Source organism: Sporisorium graminicola, chromosome SGRAM_10 (genome assembly GCF_005498985.1).
Source record: "Sporisorium graminicola strain CBS 10092 chromosome SGRAM_10, whole genome shotgun sequence".
Lineage (NCBI taxonomy): Eukaryota > Fungi > Basidiomycota > Ustilaginomycetes > Ustilaginales > Ustilaginaceae > Sporisorium > Sporisorium graminicola.
Genome location: NC_043720.1, coordinates 120,272 through 147,161, shown reverse-complemented (window position 1 = coordinate 147,161; position 26,890 = coordinate 120,272). Strand labels below are relative to the sequence as shown.

The 26,890-nt window shown below is 57.9% G+C and overlaps 11 protein-coding genes across 11 annotated transcripts; 5 read left to right on the top strand and 6 right to left on the bottom strand.

Annotated features, from left to right (window-relative positions):
* Positions 1-179: 179 nt before the first annotated feature.
* EX895_001111 (uncharacterized protein) lies at positions 180-2,282 on the bottom strand (the record flags this gene model as incomplete). Its single annotated transcript, XM_029881711.1, has 1 exon — positions 180-2,282. One exon carries the CDS (start codon positions 2,280-2,282, stop codon positions 180-182), a length of 2,103 nt encoding a protein of 700 aa, XP_029741799.1.
* Positions 2,283-3,304: 1,022 nt separating this feature from the next.
* EX895_001110 (uncharacterized protein) lies at positions 3,305-4,070 on the top strand (the record flags this gene model as incomplete). Its single annotated transcript, XM_029881710.1, has 2 exons — positions 3,305-3,915; positions 4,004-4,070. 2 exons carry the CDS (start codon positions 3,305-3,307, stop codon positions 4,068-4,070), a joined length of 678 nt encoding a protein of 225 aa, XP_029741798.1.
* A 158-nt stretch (positions 4,071-4,228) lies between these two features.
* On the bottom strand, positions 4,229-6,244 carry EX895_001109 (uncharacterized protein; the record flags this gene model as incomplete). Its single annotated transcript, XM_029881709.1, has 1 exon — positions 4,229-6,244. One exon carries the CDS (start codon positions 6,242-6,244, stop codon positions 4,229-4,231), a length of 2,016 nt encoding a protein of 671 aa, XP_029741797.1.
* A 988-nt stretch (positions 6,245-7,232) lies between these two features.
* Positions 7,233-9,596, top strand: EX895_001108 (uncharacterized protein; the record flags this gene model as incomplete). The annotated part of the gene is made up of 1 exon (XM_029881708.1): positions 7,233-9,596. One exon carries the CDS (start codon positions 7,233-7,235, stop codon positions 9,594-9,596), a length of 2,364 nt encoding a protein of 787 aa, XP_029741796.1.
* Positions 9,597-9,684: 88 nt separating this feature from the next.
* Positions 9,685-11,340, bottom strand: EX895_001107 (uncharacterized protein; the record flags this gene model as incomplete). The annotated part of the gene is made up of 1 exon (XM_029881707.1): positions 9,685-11,340. The coding sequence occupies one exon, from the start codon at positions 11,338-11,340 to the stop codon at positions 9,685-9,687; it is 1,656 nt and encodes a 551-aa protein (XP_029741795.1).
* Positions 11,341-12,774: 1,434 nt separating this feature from the next.
* On the top strand, positions 12,775-14,439 carry EX895_001106 (uncharacterized protein; the record flags this gene model as incomplete). The annotated part of the gene is made up of 1 exon (XM_029881706.1): positions 12,775-14,439. The coding sequence occupies one exon, from the start codon at positions 12,775-12,777 to the stop codon at positions 14,437-14,439; it is 1,665 nt and encodes a 554-aa protein (XP_029741794.1).
* A 1,421-nt stretch (positions 14,440-15,860) lies between these two features.
* EX895_001105 (uncharacterized protein) lies at positions 15,861-17,618 on the top strand (the record flags this gene model as incomplete). Its single annotated transcript, XM_029881705.1, has 1 exon — positions 15,861-17,618. One exon carries the CDS (start codon positions 15,861-15,863, stop codon positions 17,616-17,618), a length of 1,758 nt encoding a protein of 585 aa, XP_029741793.1.
* A 621-nt stretch (positions 17,619-18,239) lies between these two features.
* Positions 18,240-19,901, top strand: EX895_001104 (uncharacterized protein; the record flags this gene model as incomplete). The annotated part of the gene is made up of 1 exon (XM_029881704.1): positions 18,240-19,901. One exon carries the CDS (start codon positions 18,240-18,242, stop codon positions 19,899-19,901), a length of 1,662 nt encoding a protein of 553 aa, XP_029741792.1.
* A 321-nt stretch (positions 19,902-20,222) lies between these two features.
* EX895_001103 (uncharacterized protein) lies at positions 20,223-22,055 on the bottom strand (the record flags this gene model as incomplete). Its single annotated transcript, XM_029881703.1, has 1 exon — positions 20,223-22,055. The coding sequence occupies one exon, from the start codon at positions 22,053-22,055 to the stop codon at positions 20,223-20,225; it is 1,833 nt and encodes a 610-aa protein (XP_029741791.1).
* An 868-nt stretch (positions 22,056-22,923) lies between these two features.
* Positions 22,924-23,967, bottom strand: EX895_001102 (uncharacterized protein; the record flags this gene model as incomplete). Its single annotated transcript, XM_029881702.1, has 1 exon — positions 22,924-23,967. The coding sequence occupies one exon, from the start codon at positions 23,965-23,967 to the stop codon at positions 22,924-22,926; it is 1,044 nt and encodes a 347-aa protein (XP_029741790.1).
* Positions 23,968-24,955: 988 nt separating this feature from the next.
* Positions 24,956-26,158, bottom strand: EX895_001101 (uncharacterized protein; the record flags this gene model as incomplete). Its single annotated transcript, XM_029881701.1, has 1 exon — positions 24,956-26,158. One exon carries the CDS (start codon positions 26,156-26,158, stop codon positions 24,956-24,958), a length of 1,203 nt encoding a protein of 400 aa, XP_029741789.1.
* Between the last annotated feature and the right edge of the window lie 732 nt (positions 26,159-26,890).

The following is a 26,890-nucleotide window of genomic DNA, read 5'->3' as shown; positions in this document are numbered from 1 at the left end:
CCATCGACAAACACGACTCGGCAGACTCACCTCCCAGCGCACACTTGCACGCTTTACCGCTCTCACACACGCGCACAGAAACTCGATCACACACAGACACAAGATGCAGATCGCAACACCGTTACCAACACAGAGGAAGCGAGAGAGCTTTCTACTACACATACAATATCTGTGCGCTCTCAAATCCTGGAAAGGTCTCTGCCCCAAATGCCTCTCTTGACATAATCGCCCAGCAGCAGCGCCCTGGTCCTCATCGTGACACTCTCACTGAGGTAGAAGGACCTCCAAGCGTACATGGCTATCAAGCCACCTGCAAAACTGCCGCCGGGAATGGGCAGGTCGAAAGCAGCCGCATTGCCGATGTACGCCAAGGAGCCAAAGTTGCGGTACTTGAACGGCTTGTACACCTCGTCGTCAACGTCGAGCACCTCCTCGGCCGTGTGCGGGTGCATGTCCTCACCCGCATCGCGGCGTGCCGCGAGCTTGTTGAGCTTGGCGCCCAGGTATTGACCCTGCTGCGCGGCGACCTGGGCAGTAGCGGGGAGTGCCGTCATCTTGTTGCCCGTTTCGATCAGCACGTTGGCGATCTCGTTGAGGTTGAGTTGGCCATCGTGGTCCTTGTCGTACTCGTCAAACATCTCGCGCAGCTTGGTGAAGTGTTTGCTGGCGATGGGGAATTTGTGGCGAATGGCCTTGGCAAAGGTCTCGAACTCGTCGTACGAGAGACGGCCATCCTTGTCCTTGTCGTAGCGGTCGACAAAGTCGTAGAGGTAGTCGATGAGGCGCGTGTCAATGGTGGAGGCATCGCCAAGGGCGTACATGCTGCCGAGCGGGGCGCCCTTGACGCGGAGGTGCGAGTCGATCTGCAGTGCTTTGAGGTGCGACTGGTTGGGCAGGATCTCGGTGACCCGCCTGGTAAAGGGGCTCATCGCAATCCCCGTCGACCACAGCGTGAATCCAGAGGGCACCTCCATCTCGGTCACCGAGCCCGTCTTTGGATCCTTGACCGTGTACAGCACGCGATCCGGTTCGACACGCTTGACGCGCGCGTTGACAATGACGTCGACGGCATCGCGTGCAAACTTGGCCTCGGCATACTCCGAGATCTTTTCCGAGTAAGTGTTGAGGATGTGCTCCCTGGACTGGATCAGATGCACCTGCGCCTGGCTGCGCAGCACCTTTGGGAAGTAGTCGAAGACATCTTCGTTGATCATGTCGCTAATCTCAGCGGCAGTTTCGACACCCGTGGGCCCACCGCCGCAGACGACAAAGCTGAGCAGCCTCTTGCGCTCCTCCTCGGTGGTGGTGGGGAGCGAGGCGATCTCGAGGTTGTCGAGGATGTGGGTGCGGATCTTGCGTGCGTCGCCGATGGTCTTGAGGTGGAAGCAATTCTCGAGACCGGGCACGCCATGGCTGTTGGTGACGCTGCCGACGGCAACGATGAGACGGTCGTAGGGTACGTAGATGGATTTACCCTTGGTCTCCTTGCGTTCGGAAGAGGCGGGTGCATTACCGCAGAGCGCCTCGCCGTCCCAGTTGTCGCCGCTGATGACGTTGACTTCGAGCAGACGCTCCGGCCCGCCTTGGTATACCGGCTTGTCCTCGCCCATGACAACATCGGTAGCAAAGCCTTGGATGTAGTGGCCGTGTACGCGCGCCAGTAGCTTGCGCAGTGGTTCGATGAGAGATCGGGGCTCGACGGTGCCAACGGCAGCCGAGGGGAGGAGCGGGTTGAAGAGGTAGTAGTTGTTGGGCGAGATGAGGGTGACGTTGTACTTCTCAGGGTCAAGCGACTTGAGCAGACCGACAGCGGCCCAACCACCTCCAACGATGACGAGCCTCTCCTTGGAAGCCAGCTTCTTGCTGATCTCGTCTTGCTCGTCTTCGGCATAGGCAGAGAGGATGGGCAGGTTCTTAGGACCGCCCTTCTTGGGCGAAAGGGCGAGTGGATGGAGTGGGACCTTGTCGACGTGGGCTTCGCGGTAGGTGAGAGCGTCGTGGCCGAGGATGATGGCGGTGGTTGCAGCGAGACCAAAGACGATGGAGCCGACGGTGTAGCCTGTGAAGCGAAGCGTTTTGCGGATGATGCCGCTCTTCTTGGGGACGGCCGCCTGAGCAGCTTCGTTGAGCGGGGTCGAGGCCTTGGAGATGCGGGCGGAGGTTGAGAACGAGGAGCGTGCACCAGCTGGCAACAAAGCCGAGCGCGAGACTGTGCCATACGCCAACGCACGGTGTGCACTGGCACCGGCTCGATAAGAGACTGCGGCTCTTGCGACGACCATTGTCTGGTGGAGTGTGACACTTGGCGGGTGAACCAGTGGGGATAAAAGAAGGGGGCTAGTTGCCAGGCAGCGCGGTGGCCTTCCTCGTTGTCGCGGCCTGCAGCTGGAAGCGGATTAGGATGGTGTTGGTAGACGTCGATGAAGAGAGGGCAGCAAGAAGAGGAACAGCAGCAAAGAAGGGCGAGAGAACGAAGAAGTCATCCCTTCGGAAACGGAGAGCTGAGATTCGGATGGTGCCACGCGCTCACAATTCTACTACGAGAAGGGCAGAGGACGCGCACCGGCACAAAGAGCGCTTTGAGTATGCTTGCTTTGCTTGCAGGCTGCAGTCATTGTGCACCGCTCTCACAACCTTATCATGACCACCAACATCGATTGCTGTTCGCTTTTGTGAGCTAGGTCAGACAAGTGCGACGGCCAGATTCGTGTGCTTCTCTCTGCCTGTCAGCATGCTTTCGTGTCTCCTAAGCGATAGTTTTCTGTGCTCGATTGTGTTATCCACCTCATGTTGCTTACATGGAGTGCTGCAATCGATGCCGCGGAGAAATCATACACACGAAAACACACAGACCATGCTGAATGACGCACGCAGAACTTCGGATGGCTGATCCGACGGCATCGCGAAAGCCGACGCAACTGTTGTTGTTGTTGTTGTAGTTGTTGTTGATGGTGAACGGTGTAACACCTTTGCACAAAAGCTTGCAAAAGCATGGATCACGGCCGACACACACATGTTCGAATCCGACGCGTGGAAGCTGAGTCTTTCTCGTTGCCAACAGCAGAAAGCGGTGTTGGCTGGATGGCTGGCTGGAAAATCAGTCGTGCGTGCGGTTTGGTCAGTCGCGCTTTTTGGCAGCAGCAACCAAGGAACAGCGTTTCAAGAAGAATTGTGCCGTGTTGCATTGCTGCTCGGCATTCGGCCAACAAGCCAAAAGTGCACCGAGGCAGAACGGAGCGTCCCGTCTTCACGTCTCTGTCGACACGCTACCACACATCCTCTCAACACAATCCCTTGGGACAAGATGATGCGAGCCGATAACCCAGACGATGGGCTGGGCAGCTCAGCGCCACCGCAGATCGAGCAGTTTCTCGCGCACACCAACAAGCTGCAGCAGCGCTACCAGTCGTTTCTCGATAGCACCACGCCGTACCCATTGCATCGATGGGGGGCCACCGCCGGGTTGCTCTTCCTGTTTATGCTTCGAATCGTACTGTCGCAGGGATGGTACATCGTGTGCTACGCGCTCTTCATCTACCTGCTCAACCTGTTTTTGGCTTTCTTGACGCCAAAGTTCGATCCATCCTACGAAGCAGACTTGGCCGAACAGGACGTCGAGGAGGGCGAACCGGGCTTGCCTACTTCGGCGAGCGCCACCGCCGCAGCAGGAAATGGAGGAGGAGGACTGATGAGCGGCGTATTCGGCAGCTCGCTCAACGGCCAATCTACCGACGACGAGTTCCGTCCCTTCATCCGCCGCCTCCCCGAATTCAAGTTCTGGCTCTCGGCAACCCAAGCCATCGTTCTCTCCATCTTGGCTACAATGTCCAGCGCCTTTGACATCCCCGTCTTCTGGCCCATCCTCCTGATGTACTTCTGCATCCTGTTCACTATCACCATGCGAAGACAGATCAAGTAAGTCTTCCGCGAAAACATCCTTCACAGCGGCAAAGTAGACGCTGATAAAGCTGACCACTTCTCTCTCTCTTCTTTCTGTCAACAGACACATGATTCGTCACAAGTACGTCCCCTTCGACTTGGGACGCAAGACCGTCTATGGGCGTAAATAGACCGTTATCGAACACTCTATGCTTATGCAGTTGCTCTCAGCGTCGAGGCACACGCACACGTCATCCCCCGTTTTCTCAGGATACATCTTTCACCTTGCACCCCTAACCGTCATGTACATACGTTGCAAATAAAGCTACTGATAAGGTCCACCCCTATGTCACTCTATCCCTTCATCGACGACAACTCGAGAACTGTCAGACGCGGTCGGCACTGGCTGCGCTGGTAGCGTCTCGAGCAGTTGCATCAGCTTGGACCTCCCACTCCACTCGTGGCCGCCATTGCGCTCCTGCTCCCACTCGTCGAGCAGATCCAAGTCCACCGAGCGCGCACCCAGATCAAAGATGCGCTGGCACGAGCCCGGTCCGACGCCCGCCTTGCTCGTCATGGCGCTCTGCATGCTCGTGTGGTGATAGTCGTTTCTGTCTCCAACTTGGCCCACTGGCTGCTGCACTTTCATTGTCGCCGCTTGTGCGCCGTCTGCATCCTGTTCCTCCTCGTTGGCGTCTTCCTGCTCGGGCGGCGGCGGCGAGAGGAAGCGCGTCCCCCTCAATTGAGGCGGGAAAAATTCTTGATGCACTGGATGCGCAAACCGCGGCTCGTAGCGGTACTCTTTGCCATACCCAATGTCCTTCATGAGCTTGGTCGGTGCGTTTCGAATGTGCAGAGGCACAGGATGATTGTACGCTCCTTCCACCAATGCTTTTGCCTTTTTCCACGCACGATACGAGCGCGTGCTCTTCTTTGCTTCCGCCAGGAACACTACACACTGTGCCAGATTCTCGCCGCATTCAGGCAACCCCACCACCTGACACGCCTGGTAGGTCGCCGTTGCCATCTGCAGCGCCGCCAGCGAATCCACATCCTCAGAGGCTGCAACGATCAGTCGTCGTGCGATGAATAGCGGATCGTCGCCCGAGCACACCATCCGCGCAAGCCAGTAGAGCGCCGCATCCGGATCCGAGCCACGGATCGATTTGTGCAGCGCGCTGATCGTGTCGTAGTGCATGTCGCCCGTGCGGTCGTACTGGAGCGCGGTGCGTTTGAGCGCGGTTTTGAGTCGTGCCAGATTGTCGGCTGATGTGAGTGACGGGTCGGTGGTGGAGAGGGCAAGCTCAAGTGCACCCAGAGCCGTCCTTGCATCGCCGTCGGCCATGTTGGCTATCCAGCGGATCAGGTCTTGGTCGATGTGGGATGCAATCGAATTGTCGCCATCGTCGTGAGCTGCTTGCTGCTGCTGCTGCTGCTGCTGCTGCTCGTGCTCTACGCATTTGATAGCGTTGCGAAGCACCTGGCAGCACTCGTCGACGCTGAGCTTGGTGAGCACAAACACACGCATCCTCGAGATGAGAGCGCTCTGCAAACGAAACGATGGATTCTCAGTGGTAGCAGCGACGAGCACGATCTGACCCTTCTCGACAGCGGGCAGAAACACATCTTGCTGAGCACGGCTGAAGCGTTGAATCTCGTCAATGAAGAGAAGCGTCCTCTGTCCCGTGAGTTGGAGTCGATGGAGTGCTTCGTCCATGATCTTTTTGACATCGGCTGTGCCCGAGTTGGTCGCTGAGATTTCGACGAAGCGATGCGGCGGAGGGCCCCTCGAAGATGAGGCTGACTTGGCCAACAGACGCGCCAAGGTGGTCTTGCCGGTTCCTGGTGGTCCCCAGAGGATCATCGAGGGGATCTTGCCCTGACGAAGCAGCATCTTTAGTGGACCGTTGACGACGTCGCTCTGGCCAACGTAGTCATCGAGCGTTTGCGGTCGCATCCGTTCAGCAAACGGTTTGGCTGCATCGATGCGACTGCGCGAAGTTGAAGGGACAGTCGGCTGGTGCGGGTAATTGTGGCTGTTAGCAGGTGTGTCGTTAGTAGCGCTGTTGCTGTTGATGGTGACCGTCGGTTCCGGCTTGAGACGCTTATCCGTGCTATCGGTGTTAGAGGTTGCTGCGTTGGCTGGCTGCAAAAGATCGTCCGAATGCCGCTTCAAGCCGCGGGGTGAAGGGTCGAGCCGATTGGAAAAGATGCCGTCCCATTGCTCCGCCTTGACGTGTTGCTGGCTGCTGCCATTCAAGCTCGTTCCCCCCGACAAACATTTGTCGAGATGCGGATTGAGATGTGAGAGAGGCAGCTTGAGCTGGCAGCTGGGACATTCGACGAGCTGAGACGGTGAGCTCATCGTGCGTGCGCTACTCTTGATCCAGCCTTGATAGCATTGCGCACTGAAGTAAGCCAGCCGTGGATCCAGAACGACGCCGAGATGACCAGGTTGACAAGATGATGGGCGAGAGGAAAGCGCAGCAACGGGCTCAGTTTTTGGTGGTTCAGGGTCCAGATTCTTTGTGCCTGTGCGCGAGGCCTTCCACACGCCCTCCACAGGCACGCGTTTTTCAGACCACACATGTTAGATCGGCTTACAAGGCCTCTTTCGCCATCTCCAAAGAGCCTAACATCACGCAGTCACAGACAGCTTCGAACAGGCTAGCGCAAAAGATACTTCGACGTGGTTCGATTCCATGAAGATTGTTTTTGGCGTTGCTACCAACCAGCAAAGGACAAGGCTATACACTACAATGTTCTGCCTGCCTCGGCGCAAAAAGATACGACGAAGGGTAGAAAGAGGATGGAAAGGTGGAAAGGGGAAGCAGGGAGCAAAGAATAAACGAGCGAGAGGATGGCGAAGAATGTACAACGAGAACTTGCGACCTAGGTCATGGGATCGCCAACGAAGGGCGTACCTCTACCTACGACGCACCCATTCCCATCGTCCCACCGTTTAACGGGTGGTATGACTCTCCGTCCAGCATTACGGCCTCGTACGGTCCTCGGCGGTCCTGATCCGTAGACCAAGATTGCCAGTGCGAAGAGGTGCTTTTATTGTGGACGGGGTGCGTACCCCCTCCTACAGGGGCACGACTTTGCGTTAAGGAGAGGAAGAAAGGTGTTTGCCATGCTTGCAATGGGGTTTTGTAGACCTATCTCAGCTCGCCCTTTTTTCGCTTTCAAGTTTTTCTTCCAGAGCGCTGCGGATTCAAAGTATCTGTCGGCCGGCAAGTGAAATTTCAGGGTCCAACTCGAAAGCGCAACGGCCATTCTCGATAGGTGCATGACGCTTCTTACTCTCTCTTTTTCTTGCCACCTCTTTCATCCCAACAAGGCTTCCGGCAATGTCGTCATCGGGAGGCAGCGGCTACGGTCAAAGGCCATCGCGTCTGGCCCGCGTCAACCTGGGTGCTGACGACGATGTGGATGAGCTCGACTACTCGGAACAGGCTGGGCCTAGCAACCCTTCCCGACACATGGCCATAAGCAGTCGAGCCTACCCGTCAACATCTCGATCAGACCCTCGCAGCACTCATCGCTCTCCTTCGTATCACGATCTCGACCGCTCCTCTTCATACACAACAGCTTCTCGACTTGACCCAGATGCTCGCCGCTCGGCACATCACTCTCGTCCATCACCGTCTAGACCTCCGCCACATCCACGCAGTAGAACACCGTCGCCGCAACCAGACAAGGATGTGCTCGACTACATCCGTGCACAGAAGGAGCAGTCCAGCTCTACATCTAAGCACGAGCTGGCGCTGGCAGAGCAGCTAAAGAAGGAGAGGTTCGAACACGGTGCTGGCAAGGTCAAGTCACGCGTGCAAAAGGAGAGAGAGGCAGAGGAGAGGAAGAGGAAGCAAGCGCAAGAGGACGCTGCCAAGGCGTACGAAGAATTCGTAGCTGCTATGGGAGGAGAGTCCGAACAGGCTGTAAGCGAGAACAGAGAGCGTCAAGAGAGGAAGCCGATGGGCTTCGTCGCCGCAGGAGGCAAGGCGTATGTCGCTTCCAGATCGGCGCAACCTGCATCTGCCGCTCTCGACACCAGCCCATCGCAAGCCGCCAGTGCAAGCAAGGAGTCGCTCAAACGAGTCAATTCTGCCTTTGGCGACGACTCGAGCGGTGACGAAGCACCCTCCTCCACAGGCAAAGAACCTCCTCCGGCACGTAAACGACACCAGGCCATGTCCTCCTTCCTGACCGAACTGCAAACCGAACAGGCCGAACGCGAATCGCGTCTCTCCAACCTCGCCTCGTCCACCAATACCTCGATCTCCACCTTGCTCGCGCACGAAACCCTCGCCAAGCCAGGCTCGCGCGACCTCGCCTCGGACCCGCTGACCACCAACATCTGCATCCTCTCGCTGCCGCCGCACATCGACGAGCGCAGCATGGGCGAGTTCTTCCGTGCATGGGGCGATGTGGCTACCGTCAAGATCATGTGGCCGCGCGGGGAACAGCGCGAGAGGGTTGTGGGGTTGACAGGATTTGTGTCGTACATGACGCGGAGTGAGGCCGAATACGCTTTCAAGCAGGCAGATGGGGTCATGTGGGGTGGAATACGCGTGAAGCTGAGCTGGGGCAAAGCGATGCCTCTGCCTGCTCGTGCTATGTATCCGATGTCGAGGGATCGTCAGGTTGATAAGCAGGCCGACGATGGCAGGCAGGCGAGCGATCGACTTGGCGGCAGTGGCGGCAGCAGCGCTGTACCCAAACTGATCATTCGCCACCGCAAGGACGGCACAAGCACAGACGACAAGAAGCAGCACATCCGAAGCAGAGTGCACGATGACTACCCACAGACGCAACGGCTGTTTATCGAGACAGTCGCATCGCGCATTCGAAGCAACGGGCCGCACTTTGAACACGTCCTGCGCGAGCGCGAGGCGGACAACCCCAAATTCTCCTTTCTCTTCGAGCCAGAGTCGGTGCTGCACCACTACTTTCGCATGTGCCTCGACCCGCACTACCTGCCCACTTTACTTCATCTCGACGCCGAGACCGACTTCAATGATGCTGGTAGTGACGAGCTGTACTCCACCGATTCTGGCGAGGAGTCGGAAACGCAGTACATTGCGCGCTCCACCCCCTCGACGGGCGGCGCCTCTGCCGCGGTGCCGCTGGGAGGCCTCGCCCGTCGTAGGCTCTGCTCCATGCTGCGTGGGCTCACGCTGCGCAGAGAACGCATTGCACGAATCACGGCATTCGCGCTCGACCACGCCGCCAGCTATGCGTCGATCGTCCAGCTGCTCACCACCTCGCTGCTGCAGCCCGCGACGCCGGTGCCGCGCAAGCTGGCGAGGCTCTATGCGCTCAGCGACATCCTGCACAACTCGGGCACGCCCATCTCGAATGCGTGGCGGTACAGGGCGGCGTTGGAGGCGCAGCTGCCGCTCGTGTTTGCGCATCTGGGCCAGGTGGCGGCCAGTTTTGCAGGCAGGATGAAGCGCGAAGAGTTCAAGGGTCGTGTGGGCGCAGTATTAGATGTGTGGGAGGGGTGGATCGTTGTTAGTCCGCATGTGTTGGAGAGGTTGCGCCGGCTTCTTGAGTGTCCGCCTGCGGCAGCGGTCAGGGGGAAGGTGCACGTGGAGGAAGATGTGGACGGCGAGGTTCTGAATCCGATTTCAGCTCAATCGGTGCAAGAGGTGGCCCCCTCGACTAAAGACAACGAAGAAGAGGAAGAAGATCTGGATGGCGAAGCACTCTAGCTTTTCTTTTCCGAAACACAAACACACACACGCACACTACTTGATGCGAACAATCAACACTGGCATTGCAATCCAACCCTGTTCCACATCAAGCGTCAAACTTGACACCCTGAGCAAGCGCCACCTTCCTACTGTAGTTGACCGTGCTCGTCGCCCACCTGCAGTACTGCTTCCACGCATCGCCTCCACACTCCCTGCCCCAGCCCGTCGCCTTGTTACCCCCAAAGCCTGCACCCACCTCGGCGCCGCTCGTGCTGACATTGACATTGACAATCCCACAGTCGCTCCCGAGCGCGCCTTGCCACTCTCCGATGTTGGTGAGCTGCGTGGTGAACAGGCTGCTGGACAGGCCCTGGCGGACGCTGTTGTTGAGATCGATGGCTTCCTCGAGCGTGTCGAAGATGGCGACGTTGAGGATGGGGGCGAAAGTCTCTTCGAAAAAGACGGGGTCTTTGGCGGACGAGGGGATCGTGATGGCAGGGAGCACGTAGTTTCCTGAGGCCAAGTGGGCGGGGAGGCCGGGGTTGCTGGGGGTAGAGGGGCCGAAGAGGATCTTGCCGCCGGAGGAGCGGATCGTGTCGAGCGTCGACCAATACTTGGCTACGGCCTGCTCAGAGTGCAGGGGTCCGCACAGCACCGAGGGGTGGAGCGGATCGCCGATGAGGTTCTTGTCCTTGAGCGAGGTGTAGAACTTGACGAGGCGCTCGAGGAACTTGTCCGCCACTCCGCGCTGCAGCAGCAACCTCCTCGTCGTCGTGCATCGCTGACCCGCCGTGCCGACCGCGGCAAACGCCACTCCGGGAACCGCCAAATCGAGGTCCGCATCGTCCAGCACAATCGCAGCATTGTTGCCGCCCAACTCGAGCAGGATCTTACCCAACCTAGCAGCGACATCCTGTGCGACCACCTTGCCAATCGTCTCGGAGCCCGTAAAGCTCGTCAGCTGGACCCTCTCGTCGCGCGTCAGACTCTGGCCAGTCTCGACATCGCCGCACACTACCGCAGCGAGCGCACCCGGCAAGCCGTGCTTCTCCAACACTTTCACGATCAGCTTGGTCGTCGCAATCGCAGTCAGCGGCGTCGTCGGGGATGGCTTCCACACGGTAGCGTTACCGCACACGAACGAAAGACAAAAGTTCCAGCCGTGCACAGCAACGGGGAAGTTGAACGCCGTAATTACTCCAACCAGCCCCAACGGGTTCGGAATCTCGTAGATCACATGGCCTGGGCGCTCGGACGGCAGAACACTCCCCTGGATCGAGCGCGACAGCCCCACAGCCATGTCGGCAACATCGATGACCTCCTGCACCTCGCCTTTGCCCTCGGAGAGCACCTTGCCCATCTCAAACGAGATGAGCGCACCCAACGCATCCTTGTGCTCGATGTAGGCGCTGCAGATGTCCTTCATCACGGCTCCGCGCGTGGCGGCGGGGACGCGCGCCAAGATGCGCTGCGCAGAGTGTGCGGCGGCGAGCACGGACGAGACCTGCGCGGCGGTGGCCGAGGTGACCGTGGCCAGCGTCGCGCCCGTGGCAGGGTTGCGCGAGGTGAGCGAAGAGGAGGCCGAGGTGCCGTGGTGCCAGGTGCCGTCGAAGACGCCTGGGATGCGCGAACCCGGTGCAGGCAGGCCGAGCGAGGAAAAGACCGATTCGACGGTGAGCGCGTCGGCTGCGTTGGCGGATTTGGTTGCAGCAGTTGTAGCAGGCGCAGCTGCAGCTGCGGATGTGGTGATAGGCTCTGGCATGTTTGTGTTGCGTATAGCTGTAGCGGGAATGAGAGCCTGTAGCTGCTTTCGATGATTTGAGAAGCTCAAGAGCGGCGGAGCAAGAGATACTGATGGGGAGTTGCTTCGAGTTCAAGTGTCCCTCCAGCACAGTCTTATATGAGCCGGTCGATGCTGCGTCTATGTTGAACTTTCTTCATACAAGCACCGCAAACTATCACCCCAAAGAGGAGAGAGGGAGAGCCTCTTCCTCGTCGAAAGGAGATACAGCGCAGCTTCCGAAGACTGTATGTTCGTCAGTCCAACAGTGAAGAAGCGCACTGCAGAAACTGACAGCTCGGACCCTCAGCGAGCCTAGCCAGCCTAGCGGGCATGGCCAGCCGAGCGACCTCTGCACATGCGGCCCTTCTAACCAGTCTGATAACCGCCTAAACCACACCGCAACACTTGTTGGAATGCCACGTCGATCTCGAAACAGGCAAGCGAGCCGAGCAGCTGAGCAGCAGGGTGTCGCAATGGGTAAGGGAGGGGCAGAGAGGAGGGTCACGCGTGCCACCACAGCGGCGCCGCTCAACAACAGAGACACGGAATTCTGCCGAACGCAGGCGGCCCCTTTTGTTCGGCATTTTACCGAAGTGGCTCCCGCAGCGCGATTTTGGCCGCCGTTGTTGCTCGGCAATTTTCCGGTGCTCTCCACCCATCTGGCATGCAGCGCCACACGCCCCGCCCACTGCTGCCTTACAACCTTTTTGTGTTTACAGCTTACGGGAAGAGGAAGAGCAAGGGCCGAATCGTGCAAGCGTCAAATCAGATGTCATGTGTTTTGTCTGTCGAGAACCGGAATTTCGGCGCGAAATGATCTTGGGGGGTCTGTCGAAGAGTGCGGCACTGTTGATATCTCGAGTTTGACTCTTACCCCTTAGCATTATTGTATCATCTGGCTGATAAGCTGCGGAGCTTCGGTACGTGAGACTCTCTACTCACTCTGTTTGCGTGAACTGTGAGGTGCCGAACTAGAAGCCGTCCCTGTTGTCATTGATTGAGTGTGTGCGTGGAGCCGCAGCAGGTATATACATACACCCCTCCCTCTCTCTCTCTCTCTCTCTCTCTTGCATCAGTCCTGCCCTCCATCAGACCTTACCTGGCATCCAAAATTTATCCACGCATTCTTCCCTGCTTCCAGCACTAGCCGCGAAGCACAAGCTAAAGGAAGTTGAGCGCTTTGCAGGTCCAGCTATGCATGCAACCAACACATCTGCGAGGTATACATTTATCTCTCATCCCACCACTACTAACGACCAAAGCGAGCGACAACCTCGATCGATCGCAAACAGACTCGAGCGGTGCGACGTACATCATTCTGTCGCCCAACTGTATCTCAGCACGCTCTCTGCTCGAAGAAGCTTCAGCGATACTGCGGTCGAGACTCGAAGACGCAGAAAGACAGTCAGCAAGATGGCTGTAGGAATTCCGAGCACATCGACGGCGACGATGCGGTTGGAAGCAAGCAAGCCCTCTGCGCCTGCGCTGATGTTCGATCCAACCACCGGCTACCTTCCCACCCTGGGAGCAGACGTCACAGACGAAAGCGAGACAGCCTCGTCCTCGTCGTCCTCGGGCGAGCACCCAGCCTGTGCTGTCACAAGCACGCAGCTGCGCGCCTTGCTCGCCTCGTCCATGTCAGCCATGTACCGCACCGAAGTGCCGCTCTACGGCGACCTGCTCTCGATCATCTCGACGGTCAACTCTGATGTTATCCGTCGTCTTCCCTCCGAGACCACGCTGAGCGACGACGAGATCTCGCGTCTCAACGTCGAGCGGCATGGGGCGATCCGCGTGGGCACCGCCGCCGAGCTGGCGCTGCTTGCACGCATCTTCCGCGTGTTCGGCATGCATGCAGTCGGGTACTACGATCTGCACACCGACGCCGGGCTGCCGATCCACGCTACTGCATTCCGTCCCGTGGGCGCCGAGAACCTGATCAAGAATCCGTTCCGAATCTTCTGCAGCCTGCTCCGTATGGACCTGGTCCGGGATGCGTCGACGCGGGCGCTGGCGGAGGAGCTATTGGCAAAGAGGCAGATCGTCTCGGATCGCTGTGTCGAGCTCCTCGTCAAAGTCGAGTCGGCTCAGGGCATGGATGGCCTGACACGCGCGGAAGCACTCGAGTTCGTCGAGCGAGTTGTAGACATCTTCGCCTGGCACAAGGACACGCCTGTCTCGCTGGCGCAGTATCAACTGCTCGCGAAATCGCACCCGCTCGTCGCGGACATCGTCAGTTTCCGCGGGCCGCACATCAACCATCTCACGCCCAGGACGCTCGACATCGATCAGGTGCAGTCGGCCATGATCGAGCACGGGATTGATGCCAAGGAGATCATCGAAGGCCCACCTGCTCGAAAGATGGACGTGTATCTAAGGCAGACGAGCTTCCACGCGTTGTCGGAGAGTGTCGAGTTTCGGGGTGAAGGAGGTGTAGTGGAGGGAAAGCACAAGGCGAGGTTTGGCGAGATCGAGGCGAGGGGTCAGGCGTTGACCAGAAAGGGAGCGAGGTTGTATGACAAGATGATGGCAGAGGTGGCGAGGAGGAAGAGGGAGAGAGAGGGAGAGAGGACGGAGAGGGTGGGTCAGGAAGAGTGTGTAAGGATCTTGCAGGAGGTGTTCGAGGCCGGGTTCCCCGATACTAAGGATGCGATCTTGCGCGAAGGGCTTGGGTACTTCATGTTCAGTGTCAAGGATGCTGACTCTGCCAAGGACATGATGCGCGGACGCAAGGTAGAGGAAGGATGCGAGCTGCTGGCCGATCTGGTGGACGCAGGTGCGCTGGAGGCAGAACCGATCACGTACGAAGACTTCCTGCCCGCTTCGGCCGCAGGGATCTTCCAGAGTAACCTTCCTTCCACTAGCGATCCATCTCGGGATAGCACGGCCGAGTCAGCGCCGCCGAAGATGGACCCGGTCGAGGCTCGAAGGACCCTGGAAGCAGCGGTGGGCGGCACCATCTTGGACTACTTCACGCTCTACTCTGAGCAGCAGAGCCAGAGTCTGGTCGAAGTGGGTGCCGTTATCGGCATCAGTGTGGATGCACTTATCGAGATGACAACGCGACAAGGGGCGTGAATGCATCAGGCTAGGGTTTGTAAGCCACAGTTGCAGTACAGTACATTGCATGCTCCCCTGTTTAGATTGCCACGTGTGATCCTGTAGTTGATAAGCAGGATAGGGAGCAAGAGATATGTGAAACGCATCACTATCGGCCTCTATTGGAGGCACCAGCACGAGTCGGAGAATGAAGGAGATAAAGATGGATGTCGGTCGCGATGCCGTGATTGGACGCGGCCGAGTTTGCTATCCAAACTAGAGCGGGGGGGCAAGTGGCAAGGTTGAGGGGAGAGCGGGATGGTCTGTGCCTGGCCTAGATCGATAGGCGCCATCTATCGGCAGGCAGGCAGGCAAGACGACAGACGTGGCAAGGGACGGTTCAGGGCAGCAGCTGATACCACATTGCGGGGTAGCAAGGACAAAGCATGCGAGCAACACAGGAACGAATCCAGCTCGGATAATGTCCACCCTATCACATCGGTGCTCTTCTCAAACATCAAGCGAGATGGCGGTAATGACAGACAGCAATGCGGTGTGTGTGAAAGAGAGAGAAAGAGAGAGAGAGAGAGTGAGGCCTTGTCATCGTGCGGCGGCCGGTTGCTTGTTATCGTCATCCGCAACAGCTTCGGCCGCACATATTATAAAACGCGCACGCAGGCTCGGCCGCATTGCATTGCATCTCGAAGCGCAAACTCGGCCGTTCCTTTTTTATTTCTTGTTCTTGACAGGTTGACAGAATCCAGAATTTGATGCTGAAAATGTGTCGGACGCCGAACCAGCCATGGCGGCGGCTCAACTGTCAAGATTCAGAAAATTGGACGGGCAAGTTTCCGATTGCTTGGGTGGCTTTGCAGCCAATCAAAGATAGCACCCCCACCGCAGCCAGAGATAAGGGAACGCACAATTTGACTTGGCGGAGCGAGTCGTCTTAGCCATTCAGGCAAAGCGGCTCAACTGCCTCTCCCTTTCTCTATCTCTTCGCTTCTGGCCCTGTCGTAAGACTCGTCTCCCCCGCTTTTTTCTCTCGGCGCTGGTTCGCTGGTTCGCTGGTTCGCTCGAGTTGCCGCTTTCTATCTTTGCCCTCTCTCTGTCTGTCTGTCTGTTCGCATGATTGTTCTCGAGCGGAACCACTTTTGCCACGCGGGTTTGAAAACTTATCTGCAGCTCTGCCTGACCTGTCTCTCTCTTCTCTGTACCGGCAATGCGCGCACTGCAGTGAATGCCGTGAAAGCACATGGTCCATGAGCGTATCGATGCTCCTCACACGTCCAATAAGCTTACGAACGCTGTACGACGTCTAGCCCTTCGCGACCGACAGATGTACATATAGACTCGAGTTGAAACTGTTTCTCATTCTTCAGTCTCATCCTCACCCACCAACTCTGCAGCACCTTCCACCTCCGCCACCCTGCTCCTTCCCACCCTCTTCACCAAACACAATGACGCTCGTCCAACGCGCCATCAACGCGGCTGCCATCAAGGGCTCCGAGCGCCGTCCTGGCGAGTCGCGCGGCAACTCGATGCTCCGCAACGCCGACTTGCTCCCCGTCGCCCCCGAGCGCCGTACTTGGGGATGGAGGGACTTCTCCGCCTTCTGGATCTCAGACGGTCTTAACCTCAACACTTTCATGATCGCTTCCACTGCCGTCTCGGCTGGTCTCACCTGGTCCCAGGCTTGGGCTGCCATTATTGTGGGCTACTTCCTCGTCGCTTTCATCATTGTGGCAGCTGCCCGCATCGGTGCAGTCTACCACGTGTCGTTCCCCATCCTTGCGCGAAGCACTTTCGGTGTTTGGGGTGCTATCTGGCCTATCATCAACCGTTCGGCAATGGCCGCCATCTGGTACGGTGTTCAGTCTTTCATCGGAGGTCAATGTGTCACCCTGGTTCTCGAGAGCATCGCCCCTAGCTACCGCAACATCCCCAATCACCTTCCCGAGAGCTCCGGCATCACCTCGAGGGACTTTTTATCGTTCTTCCTGTTCTCGCTCATCTCGCTCCCCTTGGCCTGCCTGCACCCTAGCAAGATCCGATTCTTCTTCAACTTCAAGGCAGTGGTTGTCCCCATCGCCGCTATCGCCTTCTTTGCCTGGTCCATCGTCGGTGCCAAGGGTCTCGGCCCCATCGTTCATCAGCCCGCCACTCTGCACGGCTCCAAGTTCGGCTGGCAGTTTGTTGCTTCGTTGATGTCCTGCATCTCCAACATGGCTACTCTTGCGCTCAACATCCCCGATATCTCAAGGATGGCTAAGGATAAGCGCTCGGTCACCTGGTCGCAGTTCCTCGCCATCCCTCTCACCTTTTCGATCACCTCATTCCTCGGAATCATCATCGCTTCTTCGAGTCAGGTCATCTACGGCAAGCTCATCTGGAGCCCAGTCGAGCTTCTCGGGCAGCACTTGACTGTGAACCCCACTGCTGGCTCTCGCGCTGGTGTCTTCTTCATCGCTTTCGCCTTTATCATCGGTCAAATTGGTGTCAACATCGCTGCCAACTCGCTTTCCGCTGGTCACGATCTCGCAGCCGCCTGCCCGCGCTACATCAACATTCGACGAGGCTCGCTTCTTTGCTGCGCTGTCGGCTTCGCCATGTGCCCCTGGAACCTGCTGAAGGACAGCAACAACTTTGCCACGTACCTGTCGGCCTACTCTCTCTTCCTCTCGAGCATCAGCGGCACCATGATGGCCGATTACTACATTGTCAAGCGCGGTGTGCTCGACATGCCGTCGCTCTTCTCGGCCAGCTCGGGTCGCACCGACAGCGCGGCTCCGCACATGTACCACTACTGGAACGGCATCAACTTCCGCGCGTTTGCGGCGTACATTGCCGGTATCGCCATGACCGTCGCTGGATTCGCCGGTGTGCTTGGCGCCAACGTCTCGGAGACCGCACACAGGATGTACATCCTGGCGTACCCGCTTGGCTTCATGGTCAGCGGAGGGGTGTACGTTGCGCTCTGCGAGTTGTGGCCCGTTCCTGGCGGCGTCTCGGTGCGCGAGCACACGCGTTTCCTGGAGCCCGAGAGCTGGGAGGCCGACATGATCGAGGGCAGCGACTTGGCCAAAGAGCTCCCCACCGAGTCAAACCAGACCACCAGCGACGATGTCGAGAAGAGCTCGGCGGACTTCAAGGGCGGTGTGCCAGCTGGCCAGCAGCAGTCGCTCGAGGTGTCTGACTACTACTTGCAGCAAAAGTGATCGCCAGCGAGCGATTGCACTATCTTATTCCCCCTATAGCTCTCCTTTGTTTGTACTCTTTGTTTTGCATCATATACCTATGCCCTTCTGCTGTTATGGAATCACAATTCAGGCTTTCCTTGTAGATCCTCTTCAAATGGTTCTGTGCAGTGAGAGGCAGCGGGCGAAGAGAACGAGCACAATTGAATTTTATGACAGCCAGCAAAGATGCAAAATCGCCGATTCTTGGTCCAGCTGTCTCGGTGGCAGTGGCTGTGTGTGTTGATAGTAAAATTCTTTAGAAATCCAGTCGGAATCATTCGATTTTGGGGGGAAACGGAGCGAAAATGGAGCGGAAATTGATTGGCTGATTGCCAGTTTTCTTCTCAACCTCAACCAACACGATTTCACGCACGCGCTGAAAGACTGAAAGACAGGAAAAATCGACTGATTTTCAAGAGGATCAGCGAGGTGCGCGTTGCGAGTAGCGTGCGTGCGTGCGTGCTTTCGAGCGTGTGTGATTGATTGTTAGTTGTGTGTTTCTTCTTGCGCTTGCATTCTGGACACGCGGGTAATTTTGGTCGTCCTGACCACCAACCACCAACACCTTTGCCTACCTATCACCACATCAACAACGCCGACATGGTCTCCACCTCGTCGTCGTTACTCGACCAGCTCTTTGCTGTCACCCCGTTAGCCGACTCGTCGGCCTCGGTCAAGGCTCTCTCGCTCGCCATCGCTTTGCCCTTGATTGCGATCGTGCTCAACGTCGCCTCGCAGCTGCTGCTGCCCGCACCCCGAAACAACCCGCCCGTGGTCTTTCACTTTGTTCCCGTGATCGGATCCGCGGTATACTATGGCATTGACCCGTACAAGTTCTTCTTCGAGTGCCGGGAAAAGTACGGCGATGTGTTTACCTTTGTCTTGCTCGGCCGTCGGATCACGGTGGCGCTCGGACCGAAGGGAAGCAACTTGGTGTTCAACGCCAAGCACCAGCAGGTGACTGCCGAGGACGCGTACACGCACTTGACCACGCCTGTGTTCGGCAAGGAAGTGGTGTACGATGTGCCGAATGCCGTGTTCATGGAGCAGAAGAAGTTCGTCAAGGTCGGACTGTCGATCGACAACTTCCGCGTCTATGTCCCGCAGATCGTCGACGAGGTCAAGGAATACATCAAGACCGACCCGCGCTTCGCACCCATGCAGAAGGGTGCCAAGACGCTCAGCGTAGACATCTTCCAGGCCATGTCCGAGGTCATCATCCTCACCGCTTCGCGCACCCTGCAGGGCAAGGAAGTGCGTGAAGGACTCGACAAGACTTTCGCTCAGCTCTACCACGATCTCGACTCCGGCTTCACCCCGATCAACTTTGTCATCCCCAATCTGCCGCTTCCGAGCAACTTCAAGCGCGACGCGGCGCAGAAAAAGATGTCGCAGTTCTACCAGGACATTGTCGCCAAACGCCGGGCTGCAGGACACGCGGACGACGGCAGCGGCGAGAACGACATGATCGCAGCACTCATGGAGCAGAAGTACAAGAACGGCCGCCAGCTCAGTGGAGTCGAGATCGCACACATGATGATCGCGCTGCTCATGGCAGGGCAGCACACGTCGTCGGCGACGAGCAGCTGGGCGTTCCTGCGCCTGGCCAGTCGTCCTGATGTCATCGAGGAGCTGTACGCCGAGCAGGTCAAGGTGTACGGTGACAAGGGCGGCAGCGAGTTGAGAGAGCTGGACTACGAGACGCAGAAGACGAGCGTGCCGTTGTTGGATGCGGTGGTCAAGGAGACGCTGCGCTTGCACCCGCCGCTGCACTCGATCATGCGCTACGTCAAGACGGATCTGGCCGTGCCGCCGACGCTGGCGTCGCCTACGTCCAAGAGGGAGGACGGGTACGTGATTCCGAAGGGCCACTACATTATGGCTGCGCCGGGAGTGTCGCAGGTGGATCCGGCACTCTGGAAGTCGGCCGACGAGTTTGACCCGCACCGCTGGCTGGATGCCGCGACCGCCTCGGCGATGCAGGACGCAGGGGACGAGAAGGAGGACTTTGGCTTCGGCATGATCAGCACGGGTGCCAACAGCCCCTACCTGCCGTTCGGCGCCGGCAGGCATCGCTGCATCGGCGAGCAGTTTGCCTACCTCCAGATCGGCGTCATCATCGCCACGTTCGTCCGGCTGTTCAAGTGGCAGCTGGACACCAAGTTCCCCGATCCGGACTACCAGAGCATGGTCGTCCTCCCCAGCAAGGACGGCAGCCGGATCACGCTCACTGTCAGAGCCGACAGGCTCGATCTCGAGTGAAAGAGTGAACAGCGCAATGCGGGGCGCGGCGGCGGCGCCACCCCGTCTCCGTCCCTCTACCCCCCAAGACTGTGTATATAAGTTATCTTGACGTAGCCCATGTGTACAATCAATGCGAACATCGAGTCTCGCCCCATCGTCTGCAGCAATGCCGCCGTCTGAAATCAGCATCCTCACTCACCCCAACGAGACACACTCTCTCCAGACACGGACAGCGAGACAGTGAGCAGAAGCAGCGAGGAATGGTGCAACGTGTGCATACCATTGCAGAGCCGAAAGAACAACAACAACAAGAACAACAAGAACAACAAGACGACACGCTCACTTGAACTGCTCGACCCTCTGCAGAGCGTTTTCCGGCAGCCCGGCCGTCTGGCTCACGTCGAACGGGAACTGCGCCAACAGGCTCAGTCCGCCGATCGATGTGCGCAGCTCGCCGTCCGCCTTGTTGCCGCTCTCGTCGGGGCTCGTCGGGGCACGCGAGATGCAGCTGGGGTCCTGGAACGGATCGCGCGGCGTCGTGTTGGTGCGCGACAAGGCCGAGTCGGCGGTGCTGCCGAGCCACGAGCTGCGCTCCTCGGCATCGCTGGGTGAGGTCTGGTTAGGCGGGTTGGACGAGAACGGCGAAGGGCCGAAGGGGTTCTCGCCAAACGGGATGCCCAGCGTCGACGTCGAGATGGTCGACAAACGTTCTGCTTTCGCCGCACTGCCAAACCGGTTCGCAGGCGGGGGCAGCAGCGTGCCTTCATCGCGCGGATCGCTAAACGGATCCTCGCACGATTTCTCCTTCTTGCTATCTTTGCGCTTCAAGCTCGGCACCTTGACAAGCTGCGCCTTGCCGCCATTGCCCAACTGCACCCGCCTCACGCCCTCGGCGCTCACGGGTGTAATCACCTGAGGCGCAGAGAGGACGTACGACAGGCTGCCCGAGTGCGTCGAGCCGATCGTGTTGATCGTCGCACCGGACAGCGGGCGGTCGGATCGACTGTACGGCCCCGACGACTTGAGTGCCTCGACGGGGTCGATCGACATGAATTGGTATGCTGGCTGGTTGGCGTCAGCAGCGGGGGTCATGTTGTGCGCAGTGGACTGGGCGAGTGGCGAAGAAGCAGCAGGCTTGTGAGGCTCGGGCAGACGGAGGTTGAGGTCGGGCGCGCGCGTCGGTCGGACGGGGCCCTGACGTGCCGTGTTGACCTGGATGCTGGGGGCGCCAGTGGCGCGATGGGCCGTTGAGGGAAGTGCGAGGGGAGAGATGGCTTGATACCCAGCCAGAGAAGATGTGTCATCCGTACCATCGACGCCACGTTCTCCGTCAGCTGTAGCTGGAGTAGCCGCAGAAGCGCGTGGGTTGGACGGCGAAGGCTTGAATGCGATCGGGATGATGTTGTGCGAGCCAAAGCTAGAAGTACCCGAAGCGATGCTGATGCGCGGACCGGCACCGCTAGCCAACGACCGAGCGGTGGACTGAATCGAGCCGACCGTGTTGCGCTTGCGTTGACCGGCAGCGGAAGCACCGTTCGTGTTGTTGTTGGGCATGGGTTCCTCTTCCTCCTCCTCCGCACCCTCTGTGATCCTCGAGAGATGTGTGGCGGCGCCAAACGATCTACGTCGGAAGGCGGTGGGTTCGGCCAGCGAACCGAGCCTGTCCTGATCGTCGCTGTTGTTGTTGAGCACGCCGGTGACTTGGGTATATTCGGTATCATTGTCGAGGAGGTCATCATCGTCGACAAGGGCAAAGGGAGAAGTGGGGTCGGCGGAAGTACGTGACGCGGACTTAGCGCCGCCGAGCTGAAGCGTGATGGCTTCCTTTTCGTTTCGCAGCTTTTCACGTCGTTCCATGGCATCGTGGTGTAGAGCGATGAGGCGACGTTTGGCTTTGAGTCTCCTCCAGAACCAGAAAGCGGTGCCGGCTGCCAGAGCGACGATGAAAAGAGCGGCCAGGCCACCTCCGAGCGCAGACTTGTTGGAGCCGTTGTTTGCGCTGTAGCCAGGGATGGGGACGCACTTGTTGACTGGACAGTCTTGGCAGGAGGAGCGGAAGATCTGCTGGCACTGCTGACCTTTGGGGCAGACGGGGCATGGTGCGATGTTGTTGCAGACAGCACAGCTGTCACGCTTCTTGAGCACGAACGCGGTTGGATGGGAGCGACGCATTGTCGAGACTGTGTCGAGACCGAGCCTGAGTCAAATGAGGTAGAGATAGAACCCGCGATCGACGCAGAGAGTAGAGTGTGTATCAAAGCTTTCCGAAGAGCCAGCTCCGGAAAATTGATGATGGCAGGAGAAAAGAACGACGAAGTGTAGACGGAAAGGAAAGTAATGGGCGGTGCAGCGAGAGGGACGGTCGAGAATGATGATGGTTGATCGTGACGGTATAGAGATGAGCAGATGCAGTAGCAGTAATCACGCCTTGGCAGAGAGTGAGAACAGCAAGAGCCGACCCGCGTGTCACTCACAACTCACAACTCTCTTTCCGCGCGTTGCCAAGCGAGGAAGCGTGCGAAACTGCCTTGTTCACGGCCACTTTGACGCCGAGCCATTTCCCCCCTTTTCTTTTTAAGTTTGAAATCATTGCTTCCTCTCTGAGCTTCAGACACTCGCTGTCTTGGCAAAGCCCAAAGCCTCTCATCCCTTCCCAAATGCGGGACAAGTCTTGTATTCGGATTCAAGCCGATCAAAGCTGACAAGCAGTGCTAGGAAGGAGGACTGTGCGTTGGAGAAGGAGCCGTCGTGCCGATTCATGTTTGGAGCTGCACAGCCGAGCACTGAGCAACTCGAGCGCCTAGAAAAAGTGCAAGTGTTGGTTTCAGGTCGTTTCCAGCGAACACAAATTTCTAGGGAGTCTTGCGAAGACCCTTCTTTCTTTCTCGCTTACAGGGAAGAAACAAAGCGAGGCTGCCACGCTGCAATGCTTCTTTTCCAAGGCCTCGCTCTCATCACCCCTTCCATGTTGGCTCAGGTCGTCACTTCCTTTCCATTACGAATGTTCTGAACGATTGAGTGAACCATGACTAGACCCCGGTCACAGCACGGTACGCAACCAGTGCAACAGCTTGTCCTCAATGCTTGGCTCTTCATGCGTTTCTTTTGCGGCTGCCGCACTCGCCGTTGATGGCGACGACGGTCCCCAAGGAGGAGGTAGCGCCAGTTCGTCATATCGCCTGCCTTGTAAACTCTGAATCACTTTCCGTACTTCTCTTTCCACGGCTCCATCTTCGAATCGCGCCTCTACCAATTGAGCGTCCAACACGATCCCCTCTTTAGAGTGGATTTCGACCGAGAACGGTCCCCACCCTTGCTGCGTCTGTTGCGAGCCCAGCTCAGAAGCGTCGTGCATCGTCACGCGATGTGTGAATTCGGGCGTCTGACCAAACACCCACGTCCAGCTCTGCAGTTCGTCAAAGTTTCCCTTCAACTTCCATCTCCCCTCGTTGTGTTCCGGCCTGGCCAAGCTCGATTCGTCGACTTGCGCCGCCTCGATACTGTTCGATGCAGGATAGGTGCGGTGGAATTCAGCCACCACGCCTTGAACAAATGTGTCGTGGTCGAGTGTGGTCTTGCGATCTGGGAACGCGTCTGTCAAGTTGGCAACCGGTGCGGGCACCGACGCAACCCCTTTAGTCACGAGCAGCTCTCCACGGTCGTTCTTGAGCGAACTGCCCAAACTGCCCAGGCTGGCAGAGAGCAGCATTGTGCCGTGATGGTAGGCTCGTTTGTTGACCAGCTTGTACGCGCTTCCCGACACCTTGCGCTCCTCGAATCCCCGCTCGTCTGCCTCCGCTTTTGTCTTTGCTGTCGAGCTGCGATCAAACCCGCTCTTGACACGGATGCAGATGTCGTTGCGCCCATTGACGTATGCTCCTACATCGGATCGTGCCAGATCTGTGCGTGATTGGCGCAGTGCAAGGGGGTCAGCATTGAGGGCGCGTGCGACAAGCTCGGCGTGCGTACGGCGGTCGAAGGCTTCTCGAGGGATGTGGAACGAGTAGTTGGTGTTGCCCAGATCGTGGTACACTGTGCCTCCGCCCGATCGACGACGTACCATGGGAAGGCCGATGGATCGCATTGCAGATGCATTGAGCTCCTTCCAAGGGTTCTGGTTGCGTCCCACTACGACACAGGGTGAGTTGCGATACAGAAAGCATATCGGTATTGACGGATCAACGGTGCGGAAAAGATGGTCTTCGAACGCCAGATTGAACCACGGATTCGTCGAGTGGGACACGTATGCTTGGGGAGCCGTTGGTGACAAGGTCGAAGAGTTCACAGATATCGACCTTGCTGTTGTTGCTGAGCGAGAGAAGGATGGTAGCGGTCTTGCTATGTCGAAGGCACTGGCATGGATAGCCGGCCTTGCGCCGAACCTCAAAGCGCTTATTGACACGATCATGGTGTGGCAGGGTGTCGTCCGAGACCGCGTAATTGTTGCTCGTCTACACCAAGAGCACCGCGCGACTACCGTCCTCGACAACAAGTGGTTGTATTCCAAGCCGACTGGACCAACGAGATGCTAGCCGTGTATTGTGTAAGTGATGTGGTGTTGTGACAAGGACACCTCTAAAGCCATTCCACTCGAGAAATGTGGGGAGAGTGCGAGAAGAAAATGTCGCCGATATCCGAAAAAAATATGGCGCTCAGCTGCAATGGCGAAATCAACGCAAGCACAGCAAAACCAGCACACTTCACCTATACCTCTTTCCTCTCGATACAAGCTGATCTTTCAGACAGCCACCAGCCTCAGCAAAGACAACCAACGCTGGGATGCACACAAGACACAAACTGAGCAGATCGGCAGGTATGCATTTACATTCCGACCAGGTAACGAGGTCCCGGACCGAAACTAGACCGAAGCATTGAATGAGTGTATGTGTGACGGAAGTGTATGTAAATATCAACAGAAGCGGATCACTTCAGAGAACAGAAAAGTGCTCGAGGAAGAAGCGAAAGGAAAGGAAAAGACAGACATTGTTCATGGTCTTGCGGATAAAGTGGCAAATGGTAGTGCAATGCTCCAAGAGAGGAGCTGGGGGTGCGAGCAGACTGCACACACACGCTTAGAGCATCATGGCGCCAGCGATAACGGCGGCGAAAGCAAGCACACCCGCAGCAGCGCTGTTGGCCAGTTTGGAAGCACCGCTGGTCGAAGCATTGCTCGAGCCGGACGAACCCGAAGAGCCAGACGAGCCCGATCCCGAGCCCGAGGAGCCCGATCCCGACGAGGAGCCAGACGAGCCAGACGAGCCAGAGGTGGAGCTCGACGAGCCGGACGACTGGGTTTTGGAGGCCTTGGCAGCAGACGAGGAGGAAGAAGAGGCGACGCTGGACGAAGGGATGATCGACTTGATACCGTTGGCGATGGTCGAGGTGGTCTGGCAGTTGGAGGTGGCGGGGGTCGAGTAAGCAGCCTGAGGGGTGATCTCGTCGGGCGAGCCGTTGGTGTACGAGTAAGTTACGCCGTTAGCAACGTAGGTGCCCGTGTAGAACTGCACGAAGGTCGAAGTTTGACCGTTGCCAACGGGGTACAGTCCGGGAGGGTAGGCCGAGTCACCGTCGCATGTCTCGAAGACCTTGTCGGCGTAGTTGCCGGGCATGACAAAGTTGCATCCCATCACATCGAGTGTGTGCTGGCACTCGAGCGCAGTAGGAGCCTGCTCGCTGCCGGCAATGCAGACACGGAAGCAGATCTGGTTGTAGGAAGCGTAGTTCATCCATTCCTCGTAGAAGACGTCCGAGCCCGAGACGTTGGAAGTGACGTTGCCGCCGACGGGGTTGCCCTGACCCGTAGCGCCGTGAGGGTCGAGCTCTCCACCCTCGTCGCCTTGCTGGAAGCCGATGCTGGTGAAGTCACCGACAGCCATGAGCTGGACGTAGAGCGGGGTCTTGACAAAGTGGGCACCGGTGACCGAGCCGTCCGGAATAACACGCGCATTGTTACGAGGCTTGGTGCAGTAGGCGACGGTGATCTCCTCGACGTCGGCAAGCGGCTGACCGGTACCGGGGGGACCAAAGGTGCACCAGTCGTCGATCGAGTTGATCGAGGCGAGACGCGAAGTCGAAGTCTGGTTGATGGGCGTGTTGAGCTGCGGCGCGGAAGGGTTGGTAGGACCGTTGCGGGCGGTCGATCGGACACCGGGGTAGTTGGAGTTGGCGGTGCCGTAGCTGAAAGGCTCTACACTCGCCGAGTTTTGAGCCGAGACGGCAGCAGCAGCGAGAACGGTGGCGCCCACAATGGACGAAACGGCCTTGGAGAAGAACATTTTGAAAGTCCCTGTTTACAGATGGAGGATGGAGTTGGTGACGATGATGGAGAAGAAGAAGACAAGGACGGGAGAGGAAAGGAGAGAGAGAGAGCCAATCGAAAGGGGCTTTTGAGGAAACGAGCGTCTACAGGTACCGAACGGGAAAGAAGGGGGGGGAAGACAGTGCGCAAACAGGGGATCGATCAAGTGCGGGCTGCTATTAAAGGAGACAAAGGAGTAGCGGCGGCGGCGGGGGGTGAAGCGGCGGCGGCGGCGGCACCTATGAGCCGGCGGCAAGAGTGGGTCGGAGGAAGAAGGCGGTGTTCAGGGACGAATTCGAGTGAGATCGAGGTTTCAGCCATCTACAGACTCTCTTAGCCAAGGGCAGGCACGAAGCGAGACGAGACGCTGCTGCATGTTTGCTGCAGGCCGAAGGGCGGGCACGAGAGCGATGGGTGCATGCGACGGGCAAGCTACTGCACTGCGCAGCGTGGTCCACGAAACTGGTTTGGTCAGCCGAGTGCACGCACGCACAAACGGTGAAGAGCAAAGACAATAATGCACGAGATGCGGGCGAAGGACTCTGCTGGATCATGGTTGCACTTGGACTCGGGATGGTGCGCATGGCTGCGACGAGGGCTGACAAGCCATACTGCACACACACAAAGTTGGAGCATAAACACAGCTGGAAGAAAGGGGGGCATTTTGAATGCGTTGTTTTGACATGGCCCAGTTGATGCTGTTCGGAAA